Below are 14158 nucleotides of genomic sequence, written 5' to 3'. Positions count from 1 at the left end.
CGTAACTAAGGGATGGTTCAGGACTTTCCGGAGCCAGCCCTAACTATAAGCTTTGTCAAAGAGGAAAGTCTTAAGCCTACTCTTAAATGTGGAGAGGGTGTCTGCCTCCTGAACCCAAACTGGAACCTGGTTCCACAGGAGAGGAGCCTGATAGCTGAACGCTCTGGCTCCCATTCTACTTTTGTAGACTCCAGGAACCACAAGTAACCCTGCATTCTGGGAGCGCAGTGCTCTGGTGGGGTAGTAGTTAGTATATAAGTGTGTATATGAAGAAGTGAATATATACATATACACATTAGGGGTGGGAACCACCAGAGGCCATGATACATTATTGAGATTCTAAACATACTGCGATATTATGCAATATATTTGCATTTTATTACCTTTTTTTTTTATTTAAACACTTATTTCCTTTCCCCTCACTATCTTTATTTTACTAACTTCCTCCTGCACACTGATCAACCCTGCTAACCTCAACAGAAAACCACCTCAATGATACCATCTAGTGGACTGAAAATTGATGTTATTAACCTAGCACCAAAAAGTTAAATTCTCATGTGCAAATTATTTCATAAAAGATCATTACACTTAACACTGAAAATGTTGCAGTACTAAGGCGAACAGATAGATCCCCCCCCCCACCCATAATACACATGTGCATACACATGTGAAGATTGTAAACATCATGTAAATCACATTACTGAACTGGGATTGACCGGTTTGGTTTTTAGTAGAGCTGCAAAGTCAATTGATCAATTCATTGTCAACTATTAAATTCATTTTAATTAAAAAAAAATTATTTTATTGTTATTATTTCGATAATGGATTTATTGGTTTGGGCCATTTTTTATGAAAAATGTAAAAAAAAAAAAAATCTGATTCCAGCTTTTAAAATGTGAATATGTTCTAGTTTCTTGTCTCCTCTGACGGTAAACTGAATAGCTTTGAGTTATGAACAAAACAAGACATTTGATGACGTCAACTTGGGCTTTTGGGAAAAACTGATCCACATTTTTCAACATTTTCTGACATTTAAGGAGACCAAACAATTAATCACGGAAAATTATTGACAGGTTTATCAACAATGAAAATAATCATTAGTTGCAGCCCATAAGTTTTAGTCCATGAACCAAAATGCCTTTCAATTCATTTGGAAATGAGAAACCATGAATTTCGGTGAGGAGGTGATGCTTTTGTTTAAAATATGGCTCCCAGATTGTGTCTGCAGTGTTGTCTGATGCTGTGGAACTACAGTAGAGCACAGTAGTTCAATTCATCGTAAAATATATTTTATTCAGTGTTGTAATTCAGATTGTCTGTAGTTTATCAGATACAATTTATTTTACAGTTTACACTTGTTTTTGCCTAAAATGTCAAATAAGCAGGAGTTAGGGCAGGGCAATATGCAGAAAGTCACATATTACAATATTCTTGACCAAATACCTCAATGTCAATGTTGCAACAATATATCGTTGACAATTGGTGCTTTAACAAAATGTTATTTATACAAATGAGATTTTTTATAAAATATCATCAGCCATGTTAATTTAATGACTAAGTGGCTAAAGGCAAATATCAGAACAGATAGAACAGTCTGTTAAGTTCAGAAAAGTCCAGCACTTAACTCTAATGCAGCTTTTAAAACCAGGAAAAGACAACACTTACCATATTACAATATCCCAAATCTAAGAAAATATCTAGTCTCATATTACGATATCGATATAATATCGATATATTGCCCAGCTTTAGCAGGAGTGTAACTGTGGAGCTGCTCTTCTTACTGTCATGGCTAACTGGGTAACCTGGAACTAAGCCGTTGTTAACACATTTAGTTTCACCGGTGTTTTTGCTGCTATGACAGGTCAAACTGTCTGCCGTTTTCCGTTTTCACCTGCCATTACCATCCGTCTTGTGTGATCAGATCACAAGTGGGCAGCTCTACGTACAGGTGACAACTCTTTCAGGACGCATTGAGATCCATCCATCCATCCATCTTCATCCGCTTATCCGGTGTCGGGTCGCGGGGGCAGCAGCTCCAGTAGGGGACCCCAAACATCCCTTTCCCGAGCCACATCAACCAGCTCCGACTGGGGGATCCCGAGGCGTTCCCAGGCCAGGTTGGAGATATAATCTCTCCACCTAGTCCTGGGTCTTCCCCGAGGCCTCCTCCCAGCTGGACGTGCCTGGACCACCTCCCTAGGGAGGCGCCCAGGAGGCATCCTTACCAGATGCCCGAACCACCTTGCATTGAGATCGGATCTCAAAAAAACGCATTTGGAAGTGGTCCACAATCAAATAGCAGTGAGAAAATTCAATATATTTCTTGTGTCACAGAAAACACTAAGAGTGAATCGTAGTGTTTGGGATGTTTTTATCATATTCGGTTAGTAGTGTGTCTGTGTTTTTGTTCCTGCATGCTGCCTGCTCCTAGAACCACGGCAGGCTCAAAATAACGTCAAAACTTGTGTGACCTCCTTTTGTTACTTCTTAAGTCTTGCGTTACCGGAGCTACACAGCTCTGTCTGGAGTTGACGGTGAAATGAACAGGCGCTATGGTTGTGTTGGGTCATCAGTTCCTGAGGACTCGGAAAGGGAGTCCGTGTCCCGGGATGATGACATCAGCGGTGCGCAGTGCCTCACAGCGACTGACCTCATGCACTGCAGTGTTCATACTCAGGTCCCGCCAGCTGTCCTCGTCTGCGCAGCACTCAAATAAGTCCCCAGCAACAAGCACCGTGCCCGCCGAGGTTCCCGTCACCCGGACGCTGACGTCTTGTCCCGTGTGTCCGGGAGTGGGAACTACAGATACCTGTGGGAGAGACGTGATGCTGTCAATGCCTGAGGGAAGAGCAGCAGAACGCACAAGGCTGCTCAGCTCCGTCACAGTTACACTCCTTTTTTCTTTCCTTTTAAATCTCTTTTCACTGTGAAACATCCTATATAATTATTCAAGCATCTTTTGCACCATTGTCTCTCCGTCTACAAATGCCAGGTTGTTTTGTATAATATATTTTCCTAGTTTTAGCTGTAGGTCTATTTCAGTACATTGAGAGCAATGAAAAACTGGAGCCAAAAATCCAAAATATATGTCCACATAATTGGTCAATAAATCTGATTCAGATTTTCCTCTATGTAGTGTTATTTTTGTTAACTATTTTTAGATTTAGTCCCAGTCCAAGTCCTGAGTTCAGAAATACGTGTTAGTTTCAGAAAATTTCATCCAAACTAGATTTTGTCAGTTTTCAAAATAAAAGATTATACAAAAAAATAATCTTTTATTTTGAAATCTAACTCAATCTAGTTTTTCTCAGGACCAGTACACAGACTGTCTGACATACTTTACTAATTAGACTTTTTTTCACCACACAGAATAATAGCACTGCGTTATAAATGTCTTTTACTGTTCTGAGGACTTCTTTGTCACAGAAAGTTCTTTTTTTAGACAACAGGAAGTGAATGTTGTGATTAATTAGAGCTGTTTAGCTAACTGGAGCCCATGCTTTAGACGGAGTCCCTTCCCCTTTAAATCCCCATTGATACTCACATGCTCGTCAATACAGTAGGCATGTCCCTCTGCTAGCTTGTTGGGACGGTATGTGTCCCCTTCGCTGATATCATACCCGACTATCATCATCGCTGCTGGGAACAGACTCAGGTTTCCTACGTGGTCTGAATGTCCGTGAGTCCCCACGACCACGTCAATGTCCCCCGGGTCCAAACCCCTCTCTTTCAGTGTCGCTAGGAGAAAGTCCCGGTCCCACGGCCCACCGGTGTCCACCAGAATAGTCCTGGTTCCGGTTAAGAGTGTGACGGTCCCGTCCGCTCTGAACGTGCCGCCAGGTTGAGGGAGACAGTACCCGGCTTTGAGTACGGACACGGAGTACGGCTGTCCAGGGAAGTCTAACTGTGACTCTGACAGAGAGACTCTTTGAAATTGACCGGAGACTACTTTACTGTCGGTCCCCATCACGTTAGCATGGACAAGCCATCAACTTCCGTCTGCTTCCACCTTTACACATTCGAATTTGCGTTTCCTAGGATGGAAAAGGACACGGAAATGTCCCACCCTACTTCCTCTGATTGGCTTACACTGGTGTTATGCCCAAGCCCACCAACGCTACTAGCCAATCAGATACAGAGTGGGGCGGGACATTCTTTCGCCATCCTAGGCATTGACAAGATCCGAGGAATAGCAACTGTTTAGAGCAAACCATCGTAACAGGGGCAATATCGCCACCTGCTGGACCGGAGTCTGTATAACATCACTAGTTCTTCTGTTTTTTGATTAAGATAACTTTAGATGTTTCTTCTTTGACTCTGAACAGCAGAAAACAACCCTTTTATGTCAAAGTTAAATATATGATATGTATATATCCCAAAATCACAAATTTGCCCAAAAGGGCTTTACAGCCTGTATAGCATAGTGCACCCTCTGTCCGTATAGGCAAAAATAGGTCAGGAAAAACTACTAACTAAAATAAGGGGAAAAAAGGAAGACGTCTTAAGAAGAGCAATAGGCTATATATGACATCCATGCACAGAGCAGACAGAGATAACAACATAAAGGTGGTGTAGCCTACAGTAATGATAAATATAAATAAAACAAAGTGAAGTTGTTGGTGTTAAATAAAAGACACACACACACACTTGTATTTCTACAAAACTATCAGTGTTTGACAAAACCAAAATCCTCTGGCAGAGAAGCCTGGATCTATAGCAGAGTCAGGATCTGGGATGACGTATCTTCTGCTTGTCACTGAAAATCCTTAATTATGTGAATTATGTAAATAATGTATAATAACATTCCTTTATGTAAATACCGTACGTATCCAATTCCTTATATTTCTTTATTTCTTGTATTTCTACTCTATTTATAATATTGTACAACACAGAGTTTCCCTTCGGGGATCAATAAAGTATTTCTGATTCTGATTCTGATTCTGAAGACACCCACCCACTTTCCCTCCTAGTCTCCCCTTACTTCCTGTCACATCTGCACTGTCCCTGTCTAATTATGCCATAAAATGTCCGCACACAAAGACTCTTTTCATGAAGGAATTTCATAATTTTGCATCTCGAAATGAACAGTGGTCAACATAAATTCATATTAAAAAAAGTAACAAGTAAAAAACCCTACATATTTATATGGAAACAACGTCCTGTCCTGATTTGCTGAAAAGAGTGTTGACTCAACACCAGATGCAGACCCGGTTAGGCTTCACGTTATTTATTGGAAGTGTGTTCTAGTTTCATTCGTCCAGAATAGTAATGTGCTGACTGTACAGATTGTAGCTGCAAAAATAAATCTCTTTCATAGAAGTCCATGAGAAAATGACCCGACTTCTCAGGGTTTTCCATGTTCCATCTTAAACTTCGACCCTCTCACTGTGTGTTTTCACTTTATGCCAGGTATAATGCAGGAATGGGCAGTGACAATCGGTTTTATCTGTCCGTTCCTGATTGATCCGAACTGAGTACGCCTCTGGACAGTTGGCGCTGCTGGTAACCTCAGCTACCAACATGATAAGACAGGTACAGCCTGGGAGTTAGCCAACGTAACCGACTGTCGTGTCAAGTCAAGATAACACTGAACAGATAACTCCGTAATGATTAACGTAAGAAAGCCACGTTGCTGTTTAAAGCCTAGAAATAAAATGGGGACGTTGAACAGTTTGCCGTGGTCAGGTTCAGGTTCAGGTTCCTTCATTGGTACCCGTAGGTAAACTAGGTTTACAGTCTAAGAGGCGGGACATCCTTAAAACTTTGTAGACCAACACACAACATGCAACACACAAAACAGACAAAACGGACAGTAAAAAGAAAGAAAAAAAACAGTACATGAGAGCACAAAGTGCTCATTTGACTAGTTCAAAAGAAAATGGCGCTTCGCACAGGAGACTGACCCAGAAATATAGTGAGTCAGCCCGCGTCAATAAATAGCACCAAAACTTACATTATTACTGGGAATTACTGTCATTGTTGGGCCTTTGTAAATTATAGAGTGTGGTTTAGACTTACACAATCTGTAGAGTGTATTGAGAGAACTCTTGTTATGATTTGATACTATAAATAAAACAGAATTGCTGTTTTAATATGTCTGCTAAATGTACAAAATAATTGTCAATTGTTTCCCCAAAAAATTAATAAATTAATTTGTGTCTGTATTGATACAGATACAGATTCAGCTTTATTTATCACCAAAGAGCATAATAATTTTAATTTACATATAGCGCCTTTCATGAAACCCAAGGAGACTACAGAAGTACAGTGGCTACTCTCAGGGAGGTTGTAGGCTGTGACGAACAGGTGGGGTTTTTGTTTAGCATTTCAGATAACAGCAGGGGTTCCAGAGGGATGGGGCTGCAACACATAAAGGCTCTGGCTCCAAAGGTACAGAGTCTGGTGTAGGGAATGGAGAGCAGGCCAGCGTCTGAGGACCGCAGGTTTCGGGGTGGGGTGTATGGATGGAAGAGGTCAGAGAGGTACTGTTGGGGCCAGGGCATGGAGCGATTGGTAGGTGAGAAACAGGATTTTGATGCAGGACTTAATTGGGAGCAGTGAAGGTGATGAGGGTGGGGGGGGGGGGGGGGGGGGGGGGGGGGGGGGGGGTGTGCTGCCAGGTCTTGGTGGGGTAAGGACGCCTAGATCAGAGTTTTGGACATTCTGGAGCCTGTCTTAGACAGAAGGAGCCCAATAAAAAGGAACATGGGAAAGTGCAAGAGCCATAAATATGCGAGAAAGAAATATTTGAAATAAGAACTGAATAAATACAACAAAAATACAAGGAAAAGGAACAAAGAAAAATAATGAAATCAATAAAGTGCGAAGTGTAATGTGGTAATAATTCATGTCCTTCACAGACAAACCACTTTGACAACCAACAGATGAACTAAAAAAAGTTATGTTTAAGACAGGTAGAATACAATATAAGACAGGTAGACAGTACGCAGCATCTGTCTACACGCACCATGATAAAATCATACCTATAAATCAATAAAGTTTGGTGTAATCTAACCCTAACACTAACCCTGCGGCAGTTACACAAAGTAAAGACAATTTGTACTTAGGATAAAACCTTGAGTATGTTCCATTAGACACACACACACACACGCACACACACACACACACACACACACACACACACACACGCGCGTACGCACACGCACACACACACACACACACACACACACACACGCTGTACTTTTGAACTGATCAGTGGTCTGAATCTTTCAGGACAAGAGTGCTTTCTCGTAGGTTACACTTTCCATCGCCAATCAAGCGCCATTAAAGTCTTTTAGGACATTTTCTAAAGATGATTTTGGGCCTTTTTTGGCCATTAATTGAGAGGGCAGCTGAAGACAGGAACTGAAAGAGACAGAGGGGGTTGTCTCTTTGTTGTACTCTGAATTTACAGTACTCTTATCTAACCCCCCCCCCCCCAAACCCTTCTGTTTTTCCCCTTACATGCAAATTATGACGTCAATCGTCGTGTGTGGGTGTGTTTAATGTGTGTCAGAATACCATCAGAGTGGTAGTACCAGGCACAAACAGGATCTACTTATTCAACATCACCATATAGCACCATAAAACAACAATAAAACCTCATAAACGTCGTTTGGGGAAACACTGCGTCTGATGTTCTTCTGTAAAAGGAGCTTGTTATAGACACAAACATAGAAGATATCACAGATATGATATCACAGAAAGGAACTCTGTAGCTGTACCTCTCTGTTACATAGATTATAAATCTTCTGTACATAATTGGTAGCTGCAGGATAGTTCCAAGAAAAAGATGGCTTGTAATGTTTATGACGTAAAAATAAGATTATTCATCTTAATCCATGATGTATATATTTTTTTAGTAATGACCATTAGACCTTCAATAAGTTAATGACCAATGGTGAGTTGAAGGTCTACACTCCAGAGTCTGTTGATTATTAACATTTATGATTATTAATTTACACGTTTACAGTGGGAAAAGTTTCATTCATGGCCTTGTAAATTTTGTGTAATGAAAAACCCTTTCAGATCAGTGGAGCTTGTGCAGTTGTCACGGTGATGTCACATGATAACAGGTGGTTGTGAATAGGGAGAAATGGTAATCGGTGTTCCAATTGCTCAATGCTTTTTTGAGCCCCCAACGTCTACTTCCAGGCAGCGCTGCGACCGTTGAAAGCACCTTACCATAACTTTAAAGGATAATTCCGGTCTACTCAAACACGTAGCTCTGTTGTTTGGAAATTTGGAGTGCTGTCGGTAGAGAGAAAAACCGAACCAATCGGTGCTACCTAAACCGAGTTATCCTCCTGCTAGCGTTAGCAGGCTTGAACAGGGCAAGTTGTAAACACGTTTTTAGCATCTAAATATGTTCAAAATGTCATTAAAAGTGCCTCCCCGTGTGAAGTGATTCCTTCTGAGTGAACACAGTGAATCTGACTGATGTAGATGTGACATAAATGCTTAAATGGTTAAAGTCTATTTTTTATACTCCCTACAGTTACACATTTGACTAGGGCCCTCATTTACTGACAAGGTAATCAAATCACAAACACACACGCACACACACGCACACGCTTACACACTTGTAAACTATCAGTGTTTGATAAAAGAGAATTTATGTTAAGGTTAAAGGAGAATCCTCTGGCAGAGAGGCCTGGATCTACAGCTGAGTCAAGAGCTGTGATGACAGCATGTCTGCAAACAGTTGGGTCAACGAAAAGAAGAACGGGGTGTGGGATAACAACGGGACAGTTGGGTTAAGGAAAAGAAGAACGGGGTGTGGGATAACAACGGGACAGTTGGGTCAAGGAAAAGAAGAACGGGGTGTGGGATAACAACGGGACAGTTGGGTCAAGGAAAAGAAGAACTTTTGACTCCTCCAGCAACTGCATGGCCAATTTCTTGCTTATAATGTTACTATCTTTCTATTTTTTGTCAAATACGAGATCGTAACGAGCCACCATTATGGCCGGTTTTGAAATTCAGGAGTAGCTAGCCCCACGTGACGAGTTTGTCAGCTGCAGCCATCGCAGTGGTTCGTGAGGAGAAACTGGGGCGAGCCCGCTAGCATGCGATGCTGGGAAGCGAGGCGATTCCGTCCGTGAAAACAACGCGTGTATGGACACATACTATAAGAAGAGTTGAATTCCTCCCCAGCTCCACCCTTTTGTCCAAATATGGTCACTTCAGGCTCCAAAATACCGATAAAATGACGGCAGTCCACAAACCAGTGGCTGACGTCACCAATGCTACGCCCACTATTTTTACAGTCTATGGTTTGTGCTCACATCTTTCCATGAACCATATGTAACATTGAACTGCCTTTAAAAGTTGCCTCGCGTTCAGTCTCAACACACCTACAGGGCCCTATTTTAACGATGTAAGCGCACAGCGTGATGCGCTTGGCGCAGGTGCGTTTAAGGCGTGTCCAAGTCCACTTTTGCTAGTTTGACAGCGCAAAAAAGGGTCTGTGCAACGGTGGCATGGTTCAAAAGGATTGCACTTAATGTCTACATTAATTCATAGGTGTGTTTTGGGCAATAAACCAATCAGAGTGTCATCTCGCACTCCCTTTAAAAGCCAGGCCTGTTTGTAACTTGGCGCATTGCTGTTATGACGGAGGATTTGAACCATCATATTTGTATTTCTAATCTTTTGCATGTTTGTGTGCTGCTGCGTGTCCCTGTGTGTAACAAGCATAGTGTGCACGCTGTGCCCGAGCCTAGGCGCATTTTGCTAAGATGCTGTTAAAATAACGATGAAATGCTGCCCAGGTTTTTGTTGGTCAATGGCGTGCTCACTTCCTGCTGCCTCAAGATAGCAATATGCAAAAAATGTACTTGAACACGCCTCCCTGTAAGACCAACACGCCCACGGGCGCACAGATGGGCCAAGGTGCTGTTGCTGTCTAAACGACGTGGCCACTGGACAGGAAATTGACAACTGCGTTGGTCTTAATATAGCAGAGACACTTGCGACGAACTTGCGCTGCGCCGGGTGCAAGATGCAGGGCCCAGGGTGTTCTTATCATTGATCCAAATAATATTATATAACCCCAGTCCCAAAAAATGACCAATATGTGCTAATGCGGGAAAAGTACTTAACATTGTTGGTTGTGTATTGCGTTGTTTTCTATTCTCTGCTTAATAAGAAAGGTTGTGCTGTTGACTCACAAACAGATAATGTAGACCACTGCCTTTTATGGCTCGCATGGAAACAACGTGCACACCCACGGCATAAAGTGTGGGTCATAAAGAGGGTGATCATCAGACCTATCTCCTCTATAGCTCCACCTTTATACCCTCCACCCACCAAAACCTCTAATATATATTTCAACAGTTCTTCCTTGTACTTTCTGGGACATCTGATGCATGAGGCTGCACTTGAAGTGTGATAGCAAGCAATCCTCACATTTTTCCAAGTGACAGAGGAAAAGCTTTCGTCAAGGAGAGTCTGAATATATAGACTGGAGGAGCAGTTGGGTTTTTTGACATTTTTACCTTTTTGAACAACCTCAACCTGCCGCCACCATGTGCACGGGAGCCTGCTCTAAGTTTATCGCCATTCCGCTCTACGTCCTGGCTCTAGTGTCCATGATCTGCAACATCATTCTCTTCTTCCCTGACTTTGACACACAGTATGCAGCCGCAGAGGGCCAACTCACAGAGGAGGTCAAATACATGGGGGGCTTTATAGGAGGAGGCGTCATGGTGAGTAGACTGAGATTACATTCAGAGGTAGTAATGCCTTAAGTCTTCCAAAATAAAAAGTTCATCTTACCATTATAGAAATGACCAGGGGTGGAAAGTTACTAATTACAATGACTCACGTTACTGTAATTGAGTAATTTTTGTGTGTACTTTTTAAATTAAGGTAGCTTAGTTTTGAAGATCTGTAATTTTACTTTTACTTAAAGGAGAAATACGACGCAAAAATGAACCCAGGGGTTAACAAGCGTTAATCGTTCTCTGGTATATGTTTTCACGCTAATTGCCATTCTTGAGCTATGTTACTGATTACTGGTTGCACGGTGTTCATTGTTCGACTGATCTTAACGGTTTTCCCAAGATGGCGCCTCCCTGTAAATGTGAATGGTATTGTCTTTATAAACTATCTTTTTAAGAAACTGTCTGTACACTTACAAAGTTCTCAAAGCTTCGGTTTACATGTCGGGACCCTCATCATGTTATGTGGTGGTATAGAAATAGCGATTTCGTTTTACTTTACCGGTGCACCGACGACTAGCGTTACAAGCTAATTAATGGTTTGCGCTAAAACTGGTCACATTCGATTAGCATGGAAACATTTCTCAGAGAACAGTCGACTCGGTACCCATGTGTTATTAACCCCTAGGTTCATTTTGCGCCAGATTTCTCCTTTAAGTATGTGTTGTTTGAAGTATTGTACTTTGCTATCACATCTGTTACTTAATAAAAAAAACTAATTTTGGCATTGTTTTTTCTTTCTTTGTTTTTTGGCTTTGTGCCCTTCGCACAAGACTGCGATTTTTAATTAAATAAGAATAATGAGTTTGAATACCCCCCTCCCCCAAAGTAACTAAGTAACCTTTACTCTCAGTACATTTTAAATGAGCTACATTGTACTTTTACGTGGATGAATTTTATACTGGTAATTGTACTTATGCTGAAGTAAAAGTTCATTAAAGTAATAGTACCTTTACTTAAGTAGAATATATTTGGGCTTTTTCCACCTCTGGAAATGTAATTATGATTTTAATGTACAGTATATAGTATGTAAGTAGTTTTTCTACGGTTAAGGTTTGGTCAAGTTAAGGTAACTAAAACTATTTGGTTCAGATTAAAGAAAGATCATAAAGAAAAGAAAAAAGAAAAGACCAGCACGCCCCATGACATGACATGACGTGGCCACTGGACGGAAAATTAACAAGTGCGTTGGTCTTAAAATAGGCGAGACACTTGCGTTGGGCTTTGCGCTGCACTGTTAGACAGAAGATAAGGCCCAGAGTGTTCTTATCATTAATCCAATTCATTTTATAAAACCCCAGTCCCAAAAGAAGACCAATATGTGCTAATGCGGGAAAAGTACTTAACAATCTTGGTTGTGTATTGTGTTATTTTCTATTCTCTCCTTTATAAGAAGGGTTGTGCTGTTAACTAACAAAAAAGATAATGTAGACCACAAACAACTTCCTTTTATGGCTCCCATTGAAACAACATGCACACTCATAAAGCCTGGGTCATAAAGAGGCTGATCACCAGGCTTATCTCCTCCATAGCTCCACCTTTATACCCTCCACACAGCAAAACCTTGGTAAGAGATGGGATGTGATAAGTGTCATTTTTGTAGGCTCAACTGAATTGAAGGGGCACTTAACTCATCGTGGCGGTTACTAGAGGGTGACAATTTCACTGTTGGTAATGTGATAGGGACAGAATAGAGCATAGAAATCAACGGGAGAAGGTGGAAGCGGGATGGAGAAATGTGCGTTTTGAGTGGGAGCAGATCTCCGTTAGGAATTCTGTAATGAAATCGCCTAACCGTGCAGGTAATGCATGTATAGCGTAACCTAAATTTCCGAGGCAACGTGGTCAAATTACTTTGACTAACCAAGTGCATATTCCCCTTTAAAAGCAAACACCAAAGTGCTTAACAAAGATGAAAACATATGTACACAAGCATAAAAACACACATATATTCATAGATATAGTGGATATACAACACGATTCAAGTAGAAACAAGTGGAGACAAATTGAAACCCTTGAAATCAGATGAACAGAAAAATATAATTATGTACATATATATATATATATATACACACACTATATATATACTGTATATACATAGATACACACACACATACACGTATATTTATACACACACACAAACAGCATGTACATAAAATAAAGGAAAAGAAAACCAGTAAAACACAATAAAAGATTTAAGCCAGAGAATAAAAGTGCATCTTTAGACGCGTCTTAGAAACAGTTAATGTTGAGTATAATGTCCTGTACAACAACCCTGATGATGCTGATAATGATGTCATTGGAGTTGTTTCAGCTTGGACATGGTGAATGCGCATATTAAAAAAAAAATTCAGACTGATGATTCATGACGTAGTTGCCATGGTAACGTTAGTAGTTTAGTCTCAGAGAACAAGACGTCATGACCCAATCTAGCAACGAAAAGTTGGCATCAGGGTCGGTGTTGCCTCCGTTTGCGGCCGTTGAAACTGCAACACAACCCCGCAGATTTCAAACCAAGTCAGAAGTGCTTTCAAATCCGGTTTAAGGGCTACGAAACGTGAGAGCAGGGGGAATGAGATGGGGAAACGCCAGAGCAGTGTGAATGAGAGGGGGAAATGCCAGAGCAGGGGGAATGAGAGGAAGAAACGCCAGAGCAGTGTGAATGACAGGGGAAATGCCAGATCAGGGGGAATGAGAGGGGGTAACGCCAAGCAGGGGTAATGAGAGGAAGAAACGCCAGAGCAGTGTGAATGAGAGGGGAAACGCCAGAGCAGTGTGAATGAGAGGGGGAAATGCCAGAGCAGGGGGAATGAGAGAGGGGAAACGCCAGAGCAGGGGGAATGCAAGGTGTAAATATTGCAAAAGATAATCATTTTTAAATTAAAACGTAGCAAGAAAAATGTAGCCTAGGTTTCAGTTCAAATTGCCCAACTGGGAACTCGTAAATTTACCATTACAAACTAAGACAAGGAGTTTGAAAGACATGTAGCATTATGGGAATTGTAGGATCCACTCTTTTTGGAGCATGAAACATAGTACTTAGATCAAAAGCAATTTTGCCTATTCTTCATTTGAATCTATCATTGGCCGGTGCCCCGACTTTATGGAAATGCATGCTAAATTGCTGGAGTATAGCTCTTTAAAATCAGTCAAGTTCACTGTAGTCCAGTCCTATCCAGTCATCTTATTAACTTTACATTCAGTTCAGTTCTGTTCTACCTTACTGCATGGTCAGAAAACATTGCTCCCACTTCATTTTCGGACCTTTACCCATTGAGCTTGACGGCCTTCCTCTTCCCAGTTACTGATGGTAGTTTGACCTAGCCCGACAAGCCAGACCCCCATCAAGATGTTGGGTCTGGGAACTCACCAATGGCAGGGCTCAACCCGAGGGGCGGGATAAAAGGTTGTCTTTCAAATTCCCTCTGCACGCA

The 14158-nt window shown here is 41.5% G+C and overlaps 2 protein-coding genes across 2 annotated transcripts in view; one reads left to right on the top strand and one right to left on the bottom strand.

Annotated features, from left to right (window-relative positions):
* Nucleotides 1-1272: 1272 nt before the first annotated feature.
* Nucleotides 1273-8190, bottom strand: mblac1 (metallo-beta-lactamase domain containing 1). Its single transcript, XM_032544496.1, has 3 exons — nucleotides 8180-8190; nucleotides 3545-4009; nucleotides 1273-2809 (listed from the first exon to the last, which is right to left on the bottom strand). The coding sequence occupies exons 2-3, from the start codon at nucleotides 3965-3967 to the stop codon at nucleotides 2570-2572; spliced, it is 663 nt and encodes a 220-aa protein (XP_032400387.1). The 5' UTR covers nucleotides 3968-4009; nucleotides 8180-8190; the 3' UTR covers nucleotides 1273-2569.
* Nucleotides 8191-10346: 2156 nt separating this feature from the next.
* Nucleotides 10347-14158, top strand: part of tm4sf21b (transmembrane 4 L six family member 21b) — a 7986-nt gene continuing 4174 nt past the window's right edge. Inside the window, exon 1 of the mRNA XM_032544498.1 lies at nucleotides 10347-10709. Coding sequence (XP_032400389.1) covers nucleotides 10530-10709 — 180 coding nt within the window. The 5' untranslated portion in view covers nucleotides 10347-10529. The remainder of the gene's footprint in view (nucleotides 10710-14158) is intronic.

Source organism: Etheostoma spectabile, chromosome 19, assembly GCF_008692095.1.
Source record: "Etheostoma spectabile isolate EspeVRDwgs_2016 chromosome 19, UIUC_Espe_1.0, whole genome shotgun sequence".
Taxonomy (NCBI): Eukaryota; Metazoa; Chordata; class Actinopteri; order Perciformes; family Percidae; genus Etheostoma; species Etheostoma spectabile.
The sequence above is the reverse complement of the archived record's forward strand: the minus strand, read 5'-3'. Positions and strand labels throughout refer to the sequence as shown.

What these genes read in the sequence shown, in the direction of transcription:
- mblac1 (XM_032544496.1), bottom strand. Translation starts at nt 3,967, where the DNA reads ATGGGGACCGACAGTAAAGTAGTCTCCGGTCAATTTCAAAGAGTCTCT. An exon ending in CCTACTGTATTGACGAGCAT is followed by an intron (nt 2,810 to 3,544) that starts GTGAGTATCAAT and finishes TCTCTCCCACAG; the next exon opens with GTATCTGTAGTTCCCACTCC.